General features: G+C 39.9%; 1 protein-coding gene across 1 annotated transcript in view; it reads right to left on the reverse strand.

The window, feature by feature from the left end:
- Positions 1 to 15,635, reverse strand: part of ADSS2 (adenylosuccinate synthase 2) — a 37,532-nt gene extending 21,897 nt beyond the window's left edge. The window contains exons 1-2 of the mRNA XM_059841468.1: positions 15,403 to 15,635; positions 209 to 311 (exon numbers count right to left, since the gene is read on the reverse strand). Of these exons, the coding sequence (XP_059697451.1) occupies positions 209 to 311; positions 15,403 to 15,564 (265 nt within the window). The 5' untranslated portion in view covers positions 15,565 to 15,635. The remainder of the gene's footprint in view (positions 1 to 208; positions 312 to 15,402) is intronic.
- Positions 15,636 to 20,704: the final 5,069 nt, after the last annotated feature.

Raw genomic sequence — 20,704 nt, forward strand, 5'->3', positions numbered from 1 at the left:
GAACTATCCAAGACAAAAGAAATTTCTGTAATCCCAACCTCACAAATGAGTAAGGGCAGTATTAGGAAGACAGTAAACAATCTAGGCCTATGAAAAATTGAAGGAAAAGAATGCTGATCCTGTATGTTCTCAGATACATTTTGTTATTTTAATGTGTCAAAAGTCTGTAGCTACAGTACTGTCTGTTTTTTAGAGATGTCCCACTTACCAATGAATGCAGTGACTTTTGGATTGATGATTCCACTTGGCAGAAGATGAAAGTCATACTCCACAGCATCCACAACAACTGTATGCCCTGCATTATTGCCTCCCTGGGGGGGGAGGAGGGAGAAAAAAAGTGTTAACAGTTTTTGACACTAAAGACAAATGAACACACAGTATAGAGATCAAGTAAATTGATTTCACAGTTTTCATTTCTGTTACTGACAAAAGATCATTCAGAGACTTCCCAGGAAATCAGCCAAATTTGTTCTGTCAAATTGGACAATTTCAACATCAGTATTATGTGCCATATAGACTTTGGACAGTGTTTTCGTTCATCAAAGGTACAAAACTGTGGAATGAGATTAAAATATTTCTAAAATCATCAGATATAAATATCCTAGAACATGCAAACATTTCTAAAAGCCATCATCAATTTTATTCGTTTTCTGTTACAGTTATGGAAAGTAAAGTACTAAGAGTGGAATTGCAACCTTAGCGAAGTAAAAAAAAAAAAAAAAAAACTCAAATCCCCAGTTAAACTGGATGTATAAAACCATACAGCTATTGGGACTGGCAACACACAGGCATGTTTTTCTGAATTTTGGGTTCAGACCTTTGAGTGTTTTTCTATGAATAGTAACCAGTATTTAGTTCATTCTATTCCTTCCTGATAAGAGGAGTTATGTAAGAGTACAAGTAATTTATGTTAAATACACGTTATGTTATACATGCTTTTAAGGGGTGAATCTAAAGACAACTAAAACAACTGCGTTTTCCCAAGCTACCAGAAACTATTTACATCAAACTAACACTTTAAACATTTCTAGCACTTTTCATTACAACAAAGAGAGCATTAAGAGATTCATTAAACTCTGAAATCCATCTAAAATACTAAAAGCTTGTGACCAAGTCTTAAAGACGGTCAAGAAAGGCTTATGAAACTAAAAAGATTACAAAACAGTTACCAAATCTCCCCAGCTCTTGTTTGCTGTACTTTTGAAAATAAGCTTATACTCTCTTGTGACCCAGTCCTTTGTGCAAGACAAGGTTACATACAAAACGGTTCTGTTTGTCATAACCACAGGAACATCCTTTAAAGGCTCCTCACACCAGAAGTTAAACAAACTGTTTCACAGAAAGAAAACCTTAAAGAAAGACTTTTAAGCTGAGACACCTTTCAGCACAAGACAAACTGAAGAAAGGCATTATATGAAAAGAAAATAAACTATAAGAATTATTAATCCGTGGAATTATAAATCTGAACTATTTCAGAATATTGTATCACAGATGGACTTTTCTAAGCTACTCACTACTTCTGTACATTCACAAAGCATGAATCCAATACATAAAGCTATATCTGACAGTACAAATAAAGAGTAGTTGTAGATATAAACATTTGTGCCAGTACACAGATACACATGCCACAGGTACAAGCCTAATCGCAATGAAGTCAGCAATGAAAATTTTGTAATTTCAGTGTTATTTATTTGAGGACTTTTGACCACTTCACCTCCTCTGAAAAGAGAGAAAATTTACAAACCTTCACTCAAAAAAGGAAATGCTTGAGCTTAATAAAAGTTTTAATTTTTAAGTAACATACTGCATAATTTTTCCATGAACTGAACGTTACCTTGAAGTAGCTGTAAAGATTTTTGGATGCAGATTTTCTCTGCAAGTGATCTAACAATGATAAATTTATCAACAATGATAAATTTTCAATTCACAACAAATGAAACATATTGAACCAAGACATAAAGCAGGCTTTTAAATTTACTCTTTTAAGAAAGTAATAAATGCTCAGGAATAAACTTCCTGTTCCTGTTTGCATTCTTTCTACTCAACAGCTTTAAAGAAGATTATTTAGCAGTCTGCCACTCCACAATTGTGTGTTTGATTCAAAAGGATGTTAACTACATTAACAGATAGATAATTTACAATTATTTTTGAAATGCAATGCTGATACTCCTGAGCTACTGCAAGTTACTCCAAAAGTAGACAATATTTTAAGAACTATTAAGTTATATACTTATATAAAATGCACTAGGCATTTTTTGTAATAAAAGACATTCGTTTTCTACCTAATGTTTGAGAAGCTAAGCAAAACAGCACAGCTATGCACTAAAGTATCATTTATAGTCAAGTACTTGTGCTGAAAGTGGTAGTTACCTTCTTCCACATCAGATTCCTTCAAATTATTCCTTTCTATTAGATTCCTTACTAATATCAGTCAAGACTTGAACATGAGCACTGAAGTGCTTTAAATGAAAATTCAATAGATAGGTCTAAGTACAACACTGAAGTACTGAGGAATTAGTAATTTACAAATGAGAACACAAGTCCAAAGTCTCCCACGGCAGCATAAATAAACTGGACTAACTCATAAATAACACTAACATCAGTGATTGACTATTCATTTGAGATTCCCTACTAGCTGGACAAATTAATTTCATATTTTGCTTCTCAATTTATTTAAAAAAAAAATAAAGGTTCTCTTGTGTCATGAATGTCAAAAAAGAGAAAGAAAAACTGGCCACCCTAGAAATTAGAACATGATCAACAATAAATCCTTAGTGTCCTAAAGTTTGCCAAGTAACTAGTGCCATTCAGACATGGCAACCTAAAGTTCAGCAGTCACATGTGCTTGAACAAGGTGTACAGTGTGCAGCCTCTCACTCTGCTGGTCACGAGAGCGTAACTGCTGACTTCAGGCGGTGTCAAGATTTCATCTTTGCACTGCTGAGTGATGCCAAGGGTGTCAGTTCCATGCTCACTGAAAAATACCCCATGGCTGACAGAATAAAAATGGCATTTTACCTTCTAAACCTTGACTGTTCATGCAACAGAGCTCATGCTTCACCTAGAAGCAAACTAGTGGTATTTATTCTGCATGTTTACTGTGAGCAGCTTCACTTTAAGGGATTTTGCTAGACTAAAATAGAAAATGTGTGACAAATCACCATCTTAACCCATATGAATGCCTCAAGGTTTCCAAAAGCGTATTTTCAGATTAGACTGAAATTTGAATCTCACAAATTATTGATTATAATATTATGATGCCCACAATGCAAAAAGATTCAATCCTGAAAGTGTTATTGATGGAAGCTGTCTGTCAGAATATTAAGTCAGTCCCCACACTGCTCTTGATGTCATTCAGTCAAAATGAGTCATTTTGAAAAGCATTTTTAATTTCAAACCCTATTTTAAGAGAGCATTAAAGTAACAGCATGTCATTAATTCGATTTTCAAAATTCTTCTGCTTATTTACAGGTAAGCTCTACCCTAACTGAAGAAGTGCAAGCATGTGGTTACACAGTATGAGTTGTAATATTTTAAAATAATGGTTTACACTGTACACTTTACAGTGAACTTGCAGTGAAGTGTACACATGTTGTGTGCTCAGACATTGCTCAACACAGGTTTGGTAAACAATTCTAATTACAGAAATCTGAACTCAGAGTTCTAGTGGTGGTGAGGTAAAGGGGAGGGTTGTTTTTAGGTTATGGGGCTTGAATTTGTTTTGGGTTGTTTTTTCCCTTCTCCAGATACTGATCTTAATGCAGGCAACTATTGCCTCTGAGCATAATTTAAGCTTTAAACTGATGAAGTCACTCCCGGCTTCTGTGCTTTCCATCTGAATTTCTCACTCCTCCTCCCTCACCCAACTAAACCAAATGGGATAAGCTAGGTCATTCAAATTAACACTCCTCTGATTCACATGTTTAAACATTAATAATGGAGAAGTGTGGAAATTATTTTCACTATTAGTTAAACAAAGTTCATGTTCAAACTATATTGAATACCTTACATAAAGCTTTTGCCAGAGGGAAATTAAGATATACAAGTAATTTCAGTCAAAATATACAGTCATTAAGGCTGGCAATACTCCCTAGTTAACTAAATAAAAAATCAGTTTACCACATCTCAGTAATCTCCTAAGTACCCAAACAACAGGACTTCTCTCCCATACACGTGAAAACAAACACATGTGTGCCAACACAGGCAGTGGACAAACGTGCAGCAAGACCACAGGATGCTCTTCCTCAGTCTGGAATTCACCACACACATGTAGCAGTGGCTTCCTTTGCCTTTCTCCCTGCACAAGATTTCCTCTGGCTGAACCAACAAGTGCACCATGGCCAAGATACTCAGTCCTGAGGGCAAGGCAACTCTGGATTTGCCTACAAACAGACCCACTGCACAAAAGGACTGACCAGGCTGAAAGATGACTTATACATAAGAGAGGTAAGACCCCAGCAGCACTCTGAACAAAGAACTTTTTCACTGGGATGCTTTCTTCCCATTTGGCAGAAGAGCAGCAGAGGAAGCCTTTTTCACCACGGAAAAATGAAAATATAGGAATAGAACAAAGAACATAAAACCAATTCTACAATTCTCCAGCAATAAAACAGCAACCCAAAACAAAGAGCAGTAAGAACCAGCAACAACCAATAACACCATGCTCCTGTCAAGGGGCTCACTCAGGACTACACCAGAAGTCCCAAGCATACTTCACTTAAACACAGCGCCATTAACTTTGACATCTCTATCTAAAGACATAGTACTGGAGTCTAAGCATACGTTAAGGTTTCTAAAATTGGATTTTCAGAAGTCAGCAACCTTCTTAGCACTAAATTAAGTTAAAAGCATTTGGTTTGTTTGTCTTCCTTCCTTCCATTATTTTTCCTCCTTGTATTTTTCAGCACAGTACTTGGAACAGTTCTCTCTCCGCTCCCAAATGATTTTCAGTGACCAAAGAATCAGCGCTCTCAGCAGCCCACAGCTTTATCAAATTACAATGTAAAATCCAGCTCAAAAGGGTGCCAGTTGGATTGGAATGAAAACATTTCCTTCCATTTATCGGGAGACACAGCATGAAAACCATCATGAATAACAACATGAACCTTTGCTGTGTGTCCCAACATGACATGAGCTGCTGAAGCGAGTTCAGAGGAGGGCCATGAAGATGACGGCTGGAGCATCTCTTCTGTGAAAACAGGTTGAGAGACCTGGAATTGTTCAGCCTGGCAAAGAGAAAGCTCAGGTGCAACCTTTCTGCAGCCTTCCAGTACCCAAGGACCTACAAGAGACCTGGAGAGGGACTTTTTACAAGAGCGTGTAACGACAGGACAAGGGGGAATAGCTTTTAATGGAGAGAAGGCAGGCTGAGATTAGATATTAGGAAGAAATTCTTTACTCTGGGGGTGGTGAGACACTGCAGCAGGCTGTCCAGAGAAGTGGTGGATACCCCATCCCTCCCTTAAAGTGCCTAAAGCCAGGCTGGATGGAGCTCAGTCTAATGAAAGGTGCTCCTACACATAGCAGAAGGGGGCTGGAACTAAGGGATATTTGAAGCACTTTCCAACTAAAACCATTCCACAATTCTGTGATTTTAGTACAAAGATTTAGTCTAAGGTCTTAGTTTGATGCTCTGATGAATGAACAATTTAAAATCCTATTAAGAGATAGTAGCTTTTTTTCTCCTTACATAATCTTGACACTATTAAATTACAGTATTATTTTAAAGTATTTCAAGGGAATAAAGAAAGTAAGATCAGGTACGTGATCACTACTTAATCTGTAATATTTAAACAAAACCTGTGTAGGATAACTGAACATATAAACTCTTAAAAGGCATTATTCCAGTTTTACTAGTGCAGTATGCCTTAATGACTTTCTTGAAAAAGCATATGATCCCCGACCACTAGCTAGTAATCTTGAAATATCCAAGTTATTAAACGTGTAGAAGAGCTAAATTTACAGGAGACAGAAAGGTGCCCACTAATACACAAATTATCACACTACTACTGTTAAGACTGACAGCAATCCTTGTAACAAAGCCTCATACCTATCTGCTTTCTATAAACATAATTCCATAAAACATTCCCTAGAAAACACTATTTTTGAAATATTTTACACTGATAAGCTGCTCAGAGATATTTTCTTAAAGTAAACAAAAAACCATGGTTTTTTTTGTTTACTTTAGCTTGTTAAAGATTAATTAGCCCAAAAATCCTTCTCAGTGTAAGCACCACACCTAAGAATCTGCATATTCAATTCAGATAGGTTGGTCAGTACTACACACAAAAAGAGATACCATTCTAAAACATACCTATCCTGGCAAACAGGAACAGAATCAGTGACATGCACACAAAGGGGTCAGAAGATAGCAAAGGCAGCTGCAAGCATTGCTCTTCTGGGAGCTGTTTGATAAACATTCTTTGAAAACACCCTTTTCACAAGAGTGTTGAACGCCTGAAAATACTCATTTGAAAGGGGAAAAAGTCATTATCTGCTAGCTGACATTTTACTAGAAACAAGCTTGAAACATCAATAAAGCAAACAAGTGACATCTGCTAGCCAAAAGCCACTATCAAAGCACCAGAAAGCAACACTCACCACAAACACTACACTCGCACACCTGACACAAACACAACACTTACACAACACTGTGCCCTTGCCCAGAGAGCATCACTGGAAAAACCACTGAAGGCTAATGAATAGTATCAAAGAGGACACACTTTAAACACACCGATTGAACAGTGTTTCTAATAGGACGTCTATGGTAATTTTAAGGGTTATCAGTTGAGCACTTCCCCTGGCTATGCAAAATTACTTATTTTCTTTTGCTTTCTATAGCTTTAAATACCCTAACTGCTAACATTTTGGGTAAACAACAGAACAACACTAGTAAAAATATTAATGCAAGCACCTGACTGCAATTTTACAATTTTTTTTCCTTATAGCTCTGAAGACTGAGAAGTGTAACTATTACAGAGTCATACTTTGGACCCACACTGGTAAACTCCTAAGGATGTATGAGCAACTTTAAGGATAAGTCTTCTCATTTTGAACCTTCCCAAAGTTCTTTAGATTGCTACATTCTGTCCATGCACAATAGCTTTCTAATCACATATACAGCATAGAGAAGAAGCATTGATAATAATATTTAACAGCAATTTTTTTTCCAGAATTGCCTTGTTGTACTAGTGAAAAGCCCCCAATGAACACTTATGTATTAAGCTGATTCACTGGACAAATAAGAACCAGCCTTTTTATTGAAGTTCTATAGGAGCCTTGATAATTTAATAAAGTTAATTTGACAAAACAGTAATGACCTATGATGGTCTTTAGAAAGGTGAACTGATGACGATTTAATCAACATTTTTGCAACATGACCTCAACTCCCAGGATTAAAGAGAGATGCTCTTTTTAAACCAAAAGATTATTTTCTTACTGAATTAAAATAGCAAAAGGAAGTTGATCAGCTAAACTTCAAGTTTACAGTGCATAACCAGCCATTACCAAAACTCAGCTTATGGAACTGGATGTTAGAAGCTATGGTATATTTTATGTGGAATGCCTGTTGACTTAGGAGCTCATGTGAAGCTGAGTGAAGCCAACAACTCAGGAAACAAGGAATCTCACTTCCCAAAAAGACTGAAAATTATACAAAGCTCTACTCAAATGCTTACAGAGACATCCTCCTGAACCAGAACACTTTTTCTCTGGTGACTTTGATCAGAGAAGTTCCTTGCTCCTCAGTTTGCAGCCAATCTCACTGGTTTGGCAAAAATGCATGCAAGAGACATCACCGCTTGTCCTTCCAGTTTAAAGGATAAGAATTTGTAGTTCTTCCATCTTCTTGGCATATGGAACTCTTTCAGTGAATGATGGATATACTTAGTATGTCTGTCATTCACTGAAAGACAGTACCTTTCAGTTTTAAATTCATCCTAGCTTAAAACTTTGGAGGTTTCCCTTCCATTTTTCTTTTTTTTCTTTTTTTTCTTTTTTTGGCAAAAAAAGAGTGCCAACAATCTAACAGAAAACATGAATGGACCAATTTAGATATTCAGCAAAACCAAAAAGCAGAATTCTTGTTCATAAACTGAAAGCAAAAAATATGACTCTGCATTATAAGCGGAAAAAACCCCAGCAAAACATTCCTTGTTCTGGAAAACCTTTGTGTAGAGCACAAAGAGCAAGAATGAATGTGTGCCATGTGTGTTACCCAAATATTACATGTGCACATATATAAATAGAAGATGCAAGTAAGAAATCACCGCAGGAACACAAACATAGTGCATGTAAAATCAAGACAGAGGAACAACTGCATATCTTTCTCCCTTTCAGATCTACATATGTTGATGTTGTGGTGTGAAGCTCTGCTTCCCCCTTGCCTTCCCCCTGCCCTCTTCCTAATTGCTGTCTGTCAAGTTCCACATTCCAGCAAGGGCATCGTGTAATTGGCAGAAGTTCAAAAGATGCTTTTCAGACCTGGAGTCATTGGCCTGTCCAGGTGTCATTGTCCCCTGAGACCCTCCCCCTCCCACCTGGTTGGTGGCTCACCTATCCTCTCCCTCCCACCTCCCTGGGAGTTTAAAAGGTGCTGGAAACATGCGGTCGGGGTCTCTTGGAGCTGTACTGAGATTCAGAACTGTGTCACCTTGGAATAAACTCTGGATTTAACTCTCCGGCAGAACCCGCTCCCTTTCTCTTCACCATTGCCTGAACCTTTTCCACTAGAGGTAAACTGAGTTTCTACTCTACTTGGGCTCATTCTGAGTGCCTAACTGCAACTGCCAGCGAGCCAAAGGTGTCTCTGAGGTTAAACATCCCCAGCAGTTACCTATAGCTCGGTGCACTAAGGCCAGACGAACCCAGGCACGCTCTTCTCAGCAATAATATGTTGAAAATAGGTATTTTATTTCCAGAGCACATCTTTGTTAGTCAAGAGCAGACCAGATGTTAGCATAAACACTAGAACAGTTAAATCCCTTCTGAATACATCAAGACAGTTCAAACCTCCTTGCCTACAGCAGTCCCACGATAGCTGCTAAGAATGGTCTGCATTACTACAACTTTACTTAGCAGTGGAGGTGCTTATGAAAAAGAAGACTGGAGGAAAGCAGATTGAAATCGCAATTAACAGCACATTGTGAAATGGCTCTCTAAACTGGTACTAAATACAAGAGTATTCAGAGCAGCTTTGAAATACTGACATATGCATTTAAGAGAACCATCTACCCAAAAAGTCTATGATGACAATCACTGCCTTTTCTTATGACATGATCATGCCAAGTTGTCTATCTCAAAAATATGATGCCTCAGGGAAGAGCAAAGAAGTCTTTCAAGTTATTTCCTCTAGAATAAAAATTAGTTGTCTACTTTAAAGAGATGTTATCTCATGCAATGTTAAGGAAGAAGCCATACACTCCTTTCAACTCTCTCCATCAGATGTGTGTGTGCATAATTTTTTCTACAGTTTACTTTTATTGCTACCACATTCCAGCATTCATTTTTAGCTCAGGGCAACCACTGTTGTTTCTGAGCTAGCTATCCAAGTGACTGCCAAGTTGGGCAAGAAGCAAGTCAATGTTGCTTTGGCATCATATGCTTGCAAACATTTTCATTTAACTCTTAGACAAAAAATAAAAAATATACCAAGAAAGTTGGATACTACCATTACTTACAAAAAACATGTGAAAGGCTGCTTTTTGCCACAATCAGATTCTGGGAATGCTGAGCACACCTTTAAAAAATTCATCAGTCTAATGAGGAGACACATCTGAAGCCCATGATGTGTCCCAAGTAGACACAGCTTTGCAACTACTATGCTATTCACTTCTCATTTCAAGACATATTGTCAAAAATATATTTTGACCTTAAGACTGCAAACCATCCCCCTTTAAAAATGTATAAACAATTTTAAAAACCACAAGCTTTTGATATGAATTCATTTTCTCATATTCTCATATATTTTGTGATTAATTTCTCTCTCTCTCTCCCTTCTCCATTCCCACTGAATAAACAGCTAACAAACCCTAGTATATAACCTACTACTGAATTTCAGTATAAACAGCAGCCAGCAGTTAGCCATTTTCTTCGTTTACAGATCCATTCATGTCTGCAAGATCTAAACCTAGTTCAAGGAGCCATCATGTTACATACTTTATAAAGGTTTCTCAAACTTTGGCTAGACTTCAGAAATTTCTGAATGTGTAGTACAAGCGTTGTTGCATCAAGAATGTGGTTTGAGGCAGAATGTAACAAAATAAGAACACTGTGTTTTACACATTCACCTGTTTTCTCCTAACAAATAAAACACTAACTTTTCTGAAGTCTATTAATCTTTAAAAACTCCATCCATTTCTCTATACTGACAGAATTAGCTCTGAGGACTACTACAGAAAGGAGTTATTCAGAAAGACTGTTTAGAGATGATTCTGACTTTGTTTTAACTGACCTGCAAAACTTTATTCTGCTGCAATGCCTATATATGCTAGGTAGGAAACAGGAGTCATGATTGAAGTCCAGAATAAAGACCAATCTATCCCTAAGAGATAAAAGAGATAAAGTGAGGCAGGCAGATAAGGGACAAGAAAAACATCCAAAGCACAGATATGTCCAGCACTGCATTGCCTCAATGCACAAAACTCCACCCATGTCTGCTACAGTCACAACAATATTCAAGAAAGGACAGGAAAAAACAAAAAGTTACTTTGGGAATGCTTACAGAAAACATGTTCTAAATGCATTAAGTAGTACAGTAGAAATAAAAAAAAAAAAATGCATTTGAAATCTTAAAAAATTTCTACAGAGTATTGCATCTCAGTCAACAAACACACTAAGCTTCTGTAGTAACAGCTAACAGTGAGATGTAAAGAGCACTAAGAGATCAGCAGATCAAGGTATAATTTGCCCTTTAGGGCTTTTAAGGCCTTCTTTGTTAATAGTGCAAACTTTATGAGCTGGAAAATCACATTTAAACTGTTCTTCTGTTTAAAATAATGTAGACATTGTGTAATTGTTTACAGTAATAAGAGATCACCTGCCCATGATGCTTTAAAGTAGGTCTGTAAGTGCAGGACTCACTGATGGGGTAGGCCAAAGACATCACTTCAGTGACTCTTTCCTCAGCAGAACACACCACAGGCACGCTGCCAACCACAAGATCCAGCAGTGCACCCAGCACTTAGAGAAAGCTCTAGCTAGGCATCACCTACTGAATGCCTGAGCAGCTAAAAAATGAGCACCAACAACTACAGCTATTGATTCTGGTATTCCTAATTCTGCACGGCTTGCATAGGCTCTAGACTTTAGTATTTTTCAAATTAGAATATTCAGAAAAAACAGTGGGTTTGGCAAATGGAAGATTAAAAAAAAATTCTTTTTAAAAAAAAAAGTAGCCATGTAAAGATTAGTGAAGGTATCAGGCAGCATTAGTGTGAGGACTTCAGTCAGCAGCTGATCAATGGTAACCATTATCAATCAGTTATCAGCTGATTGATGGTGACTGCTTAACCCCAAGATCTGCACACTGAAAACTCCTCTAGATGTTGCACTACAGTTGCCACATTATCAAGCGATTAGCAGTGGCATTGCTGTGCACACTGCTGTTGGGCAGAAGAGGAAAAGGAAGTATGAAGCCTCCACACACTGCAATTCCTATGCATTAGCAGCTCAGAAGTAGAATCCCACAGCAGGCAGATCACACTGAAACCAGATAAGATGACCTGGCAAGAAGCTACAATTCTGCTTTGAAGCAGCAACAACTTGTAGGACAGAACTAAAGAAGCAGCAAAATGGTATTCTTCAGCATGGGGAATATGGCATAAAAAAAAGAAGTGATAACTTAGAAATCTGACTCACTTCTGTGAATTACAGTCTCTGACTACATCAACTACCTCCAATAGTAAGAAAAGGAAGTGACCAAAAACTTGCTGATGAAATGAGTGAAAGAGAATAGAACCAGTGCAAATATTACGTTTTTTGCAGCATGCTGAACACTGGTAAACACTGGAGGGGTGCTGTTAATGTAAGAGACACACAGCATCTTTTAGTACTGTATTTGTTTTGAAAAAATTTAATCTAATATAACTTGCTTGCATTAATTTCCCATTTCCATCACTCCCACTAACAAATGAAGCTCTGGTAATTCATTCCCTAACTTGGCTGCACTCTGCAATGGTAGGAAATCCTCAATCACAACAAGAAATGTTTTCCTTTAACTTTCCATTATCTGTGGAATTTACAAAATACAATAACCTTAAAAACTGGCAGGTTTGCTGGCATCAAGGCTAACTGCTTACAAAGAGAAAATTATATCAATCAAATCATACAAAACTAAATTTTTTCTGGTAATTATTCCTGAATCCCAAATCAATTCTTGCTCTGTTTTACGGTCTGAACTATGATTTATGTGATAGCATGTAGACAGACTTTGTTCTTTAATACACTGAAAACAAGATACAGGTTTAAGTGCAAAGTGTCACCAATGTATTCCTTTTATCAACAGTATCATTTTACCAGAAACTCTCAAGAGGTAAATCAAGAACAATGAACAATTCTGATTTTACAGTGGAAGAACAACTACATACTTTACCTGTCATATAAACATGTTTGTATTAATTGTACCTGAACCCTGTGCAGTATCTTCACAAAACTATCATAGCTGCCAGTGCAGCTTCAACTACATACATGCAGCCCCTGGACATATTTTAGTTTTGGCTTAGAATGCCTGCGGAGAATTTAGCTTCTTCTAACAGTTGTTTTTGAAACCATAATAAATTAAGTTCTGTTAAATTCTGAAGCTGTCTTCTGAAAATACCATTCTCTTTCTCTGAGCATGAGACTAAACCTAAGATAAAATACTCTAGAGGGTGCTATTTAAAAGTAGAGTCATAATGCAACTTATTTCCTGACACACTCATTCAGCTAATTGCACCCAAGTAAGCACCTGGTTCCAAATGCCATAGCTGGTTGATCAAATTGGAGTCATCAGCACATACGCTGCTTAGAAGACAGGAAGGTATGGCTACAGATTTCAGAGTAAAACTTCTTTCAATGCCTCTACAGGCATCATAAAACTAAGTGATAAGTCACATCTCGCTGCAGAGACGGGACCATTTTCATGCTCTGCATCTGCCCAGAACAAAGGACAACGAGAAGAACCCCAAAGTGTTTCTTTGCAAGTACAACACAAGTTTCCAAGACATCTCAGACCTGCTACATCAACTTTGCTAGGCCTCCAACACTTGTACTAATAAATTTTCCACAAGAGCACTCTGGAAATATTTGACGTCATCTGCAGGCATTCTAGCAACTCTGTGGCATGATGAACAGAAAGAACCATCCTGGAACAGTGAAATAAGAATCAGAAGCTCCAATTACAGAAAGCTGATATTAGCAAGCACCAGACCAAGTGTGTGACTGTCTTTCTTTCTGGACGTGTACCACTAGAAAAAGCAGAAGGGTCAGACTGATTTACCAGCACTAACAAAAAGTTCACAAATATGCTTGCATACATAGCAAGAATATTCAATAATAATAAATTATTTTATCAGTGCCACTGAAGGAGAATATTCATATTTTCTCCTCTCATTCTGAGAAATCATTCTTTCTGCTTACCCTGTTCTGGACCTCTGTTCTCACCAAGGTCCTCTGAACCAATAAAATTCAGTTTTATTTACTAGAACAGTAGAAAGTAAATCCAACAAGTAATAGTTTCCTGCCACTCTGATGAGTTAAATCAACTTACAGAAGTGTTCAATTGCCAGAGCTAGTGCATGGGTGGAGACTCGGGGAGCACAGCCATTTACAGGAAGGGAAGAAATGAGGAAGAAAAAGTTCCTTCATCAGGAGCAGCAAGCTGTTAAAAATGGCAGAAGTTCATGGCCTGGGATATGGCCATGAAATAACATCAGAATGGCCTGAGATAACATCAGAATTGGCCTGAGATAACATCAGAATTTTTCCCTTTTCTTCATCCTTTACCCAGCTGATTCAAAACAAGTAACAAGCACATTAAAACATGTGCACACAGAAATTCACTGTTTGCCTCTCTTGTCTCTCCTCCAAAACTTAGTATTAAACATACACATTCACCTAGGTGCCCTTCAAGTTCCAAGAACAAAGTCATAAAGGATGAACTGAGTCACTCTGTTCTATGACCCACAAAGCCAGGCAGTCATACCACAGCACCACATCAATTTTATTATTAAAAAAGAAAAAAAATAAAATACCAAACAAAAAACCAGAGAAGTGGAAAAAAGAATTCATTTGTGAAAACAGCTATTTAAGAATATATTTGTTTACTTCAAAATTTAATTCCCTGAAGTTCAAGGTATTGACTTGTCAGCTCTGTAACTGACTTGTTTTTGAAAACACCAGTTTATGTGCACTTCTCATTGGATAACAACAGTTCAGCGTTTGGACTCCTTGGGGAATGGTAGGCACTTCCAAAATATGTTTATTTAAAAGCAAATTTAATTTGCGCATTCAACAAAGGCACACAGATAACAACACTTACGTGAAACCTGCACATCCTACAGGCATTTTATGCTGCTGTATCTCTCAACTTTATGAAAAAACCGTGTGTAGCTTCAGCTCACTGTGTTGTGCTGTACAGAATTACTATACTAGAGATACTAAGAAAAACATCTCCTTAGATCTGTGTTGTTTTAACGCAGGCATTAAGAGTATTTTGCTTGCAGGCTAGAAAAGGCTAGGCTTTTTTTTTGCTTTTTGGCTGGAATAAGGCCTCCGTAGAGAGGGGGAAAATATATAAATATATAAACAGGTAAATGTGGGATCCCATTGACACAACAACGATCTTGGAGCGAGGGCAGGCGAATCATTTACCAGCTAGTTTTTGCTGAAGACGACCGAGTTGTGGCGGACTACACGAATCCCCCACGTGCATCCTACAACTCGCGGGCGGTTTCGCGCCGCTCCCGGCGCTGCGGCCCGGGAGGGCTCCAGCCGCCACTGCCGGGGCGGGATCCCGGCCCCGCGGCGACGCTGCCGGAGCCGCCGAGTGCGGCCCCTTCCCGGCGCCCCCCGGACACAAAGAGTGGGAGGCCTGAGGGGGAGGGAGGACGCGACCCCAGGCGCATTCCTCCTGCCGGGGGCCAGCTCTTGGCGGCGAGGAGGGCGCCTTCCTCTTCCTCCTCTTGCCCCGGCGCCGGGACAAAGGAGGCGCGGGAGGGCTGCGGAGCCCTGCACGGGGCTCTCACCAGGGAAGGCTCCGCTGCCCCGCAGCCCACGCCGCCCCCGGCCATGCGCCTGCCCGGGCGCTCGGGCTAGAACCGGCGCAGTTAGAAGCGCCCGGCGGGGCCGGCGGCGGGGCCGCCCGCCTCAAGGTGACACTCGCGGCCTCCCCCGCGCCCCGGCCGCCTCCCCCCTCCTCCTCCTCACCTGGCACCTGCAGACGATGTCGGCGTCCTGCGCCAGCAGATCCACCACCTTGCCTTTACCCTCGTCGCCCCACTGGGCGCCCAGCACGACGGTGACCCTGTTGCCGGGGCGGCGGGCGGCGCACTCGCCGTTGGGGATGCCGGGGCCGCCGTGCTCCGCCATGGCTCGCGCTGCCCGCTCCGGCGCCGCTCCAAGCACATGCGGCAGCGCGCGGCAGCCGCTCCGTTCCCCCCGCCTCCGCCTCCTCCTTCCCCTCCCCGCCAGGCGGGCGGGCGGTGCCGCCGCTGTCGCGTCCAGGTGCCGCCGCCTATCGGCCTGACCTGCCCCACCAGTCCTCGCCAGGCCGACCCCTGCCCTTAGCCGGAGCTCGCCGCTCGTTCGCGTGGAAAACCGGAGCGGCCACCGCCGCTCCCGGCCGCTCTTTTCCCAACCACTCCCCCACAACGCATCCCAGTTCCGACTACGTTACCCAGCGCGCCGCGCGGCCTCCCCGACGCGTGGCGCCGCGGGGAGCCGGGCGCGGAGCATGTTGGGGCGCGTAGGCCCCGCGGGCCGCACCTGCGGCAGGACGGCGCCTCGGCGGTTGCCCCAGGCGGCCCCGCGGCGGCGGGAGGCCGAGGCACAGGGCTGGCGCGGCCGTGGCCACGGCGCGCGCCGGGGCCGGATGGCCGCCGTGCCTGGCGGCTGTGGGAAGAGGGCGCCAGGGCGGCGCTGCCGTGCCCGTGGCGCAGAGGCGTCGGTGGCTCCCGTTTCCCCTTGGGGTTCCAGCTGCCTCGCTAGCTGCGGCTCTTGCCGCGGGCGTCAGAGCTGCACGCGTGTGTGCAGTGTATCACAGCGCTGCCTGTGCGCTTGGGCTTGCTGGATTAATGATCATAAGACTATAATTAGAAGTTTAGGGAACGAAGGCTGAATATAAGAGGCCATTTTCTCCAGAGACACCGGAATACGGCCCCAGGCGTATTCATAAGGAAATAAAACAATAATGGAAAAAACCATAGCAGAGAAACGCCTTCACCATGCACACTCAGAAGTGGAACTGATGTCTCAGTGGCTGGTTTCATTCCTTCCTCCTTCATAGAACCAACAACCCCGAGAGAAGATTTTTTTTCCTTTATTTATTACTTTTTTCTTTTTTTTTTTCTATAAAGCAGCTATTAAAAAGGCATAAAAATGGGAATGATGTAATGATTATTGCCAAGACAGTTACTCAAAGACCTGAGTCACTGAGCAGTCACAGTCTGCAGCTGTCTGGCAGGCTGTAGTCTTTGATTTTAATTGCTTCTTTGCTCCTTCAGATTTCCTCCAGCCAAGAAGTTGAGGATCTATAAAAGCCACTGGAGAAAAGTTTAACTGTGTCTTGTAAAGCTAGAGAGGTATGTAATACATAATTAAATACAATATTTACAATATTTATACAGAGAACTTTTTTTTTAAACAACTGGAAATACGTAAATCCTGAATGTCAGTGCTAACATGCTATGACAAAGTAGTCAGTTCAGAACAAAGACACTGAGCAACTGCAAATGATGGGAGGCAATTCTCTGTATACAATTCAAGGAGCATAATTCCTTAAAGAAACCTTATAGTCCATATTTTGTCTGCTTTTGCTAAAATAAATAAATAAATAAATATATATATATATATATATATATACAGTCATGACTTCTGTGTCCCTGCACAGAACTTGTGGGAAGTCTAAAAGGCACATGGAGCTGCTGAAGTAATTTTTCTCCAGTCTTCTTGACACAATGGCAAACTTTGCACCAGTACAGTCACTTCTGAGGCCATAGATCATCTCATGACTCCTCAAGCAACAGTCAAGATTGTTTCAGGATATGATTCTCCAGTATAGCTGAATCATATTAACACTTCACTGTTGCCAAAGCAAATATTACCTTGGATCTCAAAATAAATTTGGATTCATAGTGTCCTAGTAATGGGGTGTTAGTGTAACTAACACTATGTAATGTCACTTTCCAAAGAGTCTCAGACACAGGAATCTGTTGTTCTGCTATTTTTGTTTGGTGTAGGAGAGCTCTGAGATTATATTTTGGTATGGTTTCTTGTTAGGGAAGAAAATGATAGACACATCGCTTCCAGAAAACCTTATATTTAATAAAGATCAAGTTAATCAATACTGGCTGGTGCTGCAACATTTAGAATTTTTATGTAATACATGGTATTATGTGGGTCCATCATCTGTTCCCTCTTCTTTGCAAACTAAATGGAGGCTTTCATTCCAATACTGAAAGATACTAAATATTCCTTATTGGCACTATTCACTAACTGTATTTGTAGTATAGTTCTAAAACCTGGTAACTTTTGACCAAAGCACAAACACAACTGATGTCTAATGCCTTCTATCAAAAACAGGCACTGCACTTGTTGTAGCTCATCTGGTGTAAGCAAGAAAACCAGCAAGAAGGTGAAATGCTACTGTCCTGGGTTTTTCCTCTCGCACACGTGGACTGTATTTGCTTTTTGCCTGCCTTGGTCAAGCTTAGCCTGCTCTGGGAGAGGTCAGGTGGGCATTTAGAGCTGTCACGAAACAGCAAGAGCTTATGTTAAAGGAATGAAGTAATGTGACTGCCTTTTTGGCATTAGCAAGATGGTATGTGGGATTGCCTTTGTAAAACTGAACCCATGGAAGGAGTGTACCCTGGTAAAGCTCGGGTTGTATCATCTTCTAGATTGTTTACAGTGTTATTGACTGGATACAAAGAACTGAGGCAGTTACATTTATCACAAATTTCACACTCTTTTGGGTACATTCAGGCTTTTCATCTGACTCCATTTCCTGCCTCCCAATAAATGCAAGAGACTCAGGAATTTTTGATAAACACTAAACAGAAGCAGTGTGAGATCTCCATTTCATTCAGATGTTTTAATGATAAATGTGAAATTGTTACATCCCTGTGTTTTCAATTATACTAATGAAATATCCCACATATTCTGATTATGCATTTATAAAGATACATACCAAGTAGTTTAGAGGAGAATTTGGGTAAGAACTCCAGTAGTTCAGAAAATCAAGAGGGTGCATGAATGAAGGGAAAGTGCTGTAACAAGGAAGAAGGCCAGCTGGACTGTTAGCTCATGGGTCAGAGTGTGCTATTTCTTTCCCCTTAATGATACATCTTAATTATGTTGAAGGACTACTGAGTGATGTTAATACTTTTCTGATATGGTTTCTCCTACTGTAAGCAATTTCTGAGTCTCAGGAAAGATACAGATTGAAGAAATGACCCTTGGCAATGAAAATGTCAGGGCACATGGCCTGTGGTAGGAGTTTTCTGTTAAAATTTGTTCTGCCTGTGACAATGATGTAATACACAGATATTTTCCAGGGAAGTCTTATCTACATTAAAACAGTGGTTGCAGAAAAGTAGTCTGTGGGCCCTGTGGGCCATGGTTAGCTAATGTGCATGTGTCATACAGAACAGTGTTAAAGAATAAAATTTTGAAAATTTCCACTAATCTCATTAAAACATCCAGTAAAAGATAAGTTAGTTTTACTTACTGATTAGTTACAGCATCTTTAGAGCATTTTCTTGTTTTAGGTTGATGTTAAGATGTACAGTGACTCACAAAAAATATTAGGTGTTGAAAATGCTGAAGTAAAAAAAAGCCTTAGAATCACTGTGCCAGACACGGTTGGCATCTGTAGTATTTCAAGCTCTCCAGAATGCTGTCAGCTTAGCTTAGGAGGAAGAGAAATCATTATACAGTCAGGATAATTTTATTTGAACAGTGTGCTAATGATGGGCAACAGATCCCTGCTTGTTGCCTGTTATTACTATTTTAAAATTAGTTTTTCCATTTAAAATTTCCCTTAATTGTTTTTGTTACATTCATTAATCTTTTTTCATCATGATAAAAATGAGATAAAGAACATTACAAAGTACTGGTTTTGTATGTTATCACAAATTACATATTTGGATGCACTAGCAAGTGTTCCTAGGTCTGTTTTTTTTGTTAGAATAGGTCCCTTATCTGGGTCATTGCAAAAGTGTCAGCTCAAGGGAGGGGAACACGGTAGCCCCAGTTTACACAGGCTTAATCTGTTTGAGAACAGCACCCTGAGTTCACAATCTCTTGAAAGTGCAACTAGGGCTGTGGGTAAGAGCTACTTACCCACAGAAATTCAACAGAAATTCAACAGAAATTCAACAGAAATTCAACAGAAATTCAGTTTCGTTGTTAAATGCAGGTTAGAATTAAATTTTGTCTTTGTTAACTTGAAACCCATATACCCAAGTCTTGAAAACACCTAATTTCTTCTGCTACTAATCCTATCTGATGTTTTGGGCCATGATGGTATGAGACTAAGCAGGTGAATGGGGCAAAGTGTGACCTTAAAGGCAGGTGATGACTATGGGTCACCCATTTGGCATTCTCAGGGAGCTCGGGGCTGGGAAATGTGCCCTGCCAGCTGCCTGTCACTCAGGGACTTGTTTATGGAGCTGTTGAGACACAGTCGTCTTGTAGCTCCCCAAAGTGTCACTGATACTGCACAGCAGCCAGGTTGTCTCATATACATGTAAGAAAAACTTGAGCCAAAAGCTTTACAAATATTGATGCTTTTATGCTCAAGTTTCTCTCAAGTTATTTTTTCTTTTTCTCTCTCTTTTTTTTTTTTTTACATTTGGTCCAGTGTGCTTATAAATAATGCTATAATCCTTCAGTCTCAGAGGTGTAGATTGTCTGTCATTGGAATGTTGAACTGTAGCTATATTCTCAGTTTAAAAGAAAAGTGAGGTTTTTCTCAGAGGATCCTGAAATCTTAAGTTTTCAATGTTTACTAGAAATACATTCTTAGTCATCTTTATCTCATGCTAATGAGGGTTAAGTATTTGTGTGTTATTTAAAAAATAATTTTAGTTCTCCAAAACCAACACTGAATTGTCCATTTGCTGAGACTTAGAGTAAAACAAAAATGAAGTCTGTGTGAATAAATTTGTGATCTGATCATTCTATACTCATGATACTTTGGATGCAGATGTCTCTCACAGCACCACAGTCTGTAGCGAAATGGAGCTCCAGAACTGGATGTGCTATTTACAGAATAACCCATCTTTATTGCTAAAAGATTGTGAGGGAAAACTGCCAAGTAAGAACAGAGTTTCATTAGTGCAGAGATGGTTTGATGAATCAATGACTCTAAGATTTCTGATAGCCTTGTTTATTTTATATAAATATTAAATATTTTGCATGCATCCCTTTAGCAACCAGCTACTCTGTTTGCTCTACAGACCTAGTGGCATCCCATTCTTTCTCTGGGGACAAAAGGCAGCTGGTTATC

Source organism: Haemorhous mexicanus, chromosome 3 (assembly GCF_027477595.1).
Source record: "Haemorhous mexicanus isolate bHaeMex1 chromosome 3, bHaeMex1.pri, whole genome shotgun sequence".
NCBI lineage: Eukaryota > Metazoa > Chordata > Aves > Passeriformes > Fringillidae > Haemorhous > Haemorhous mexicanus.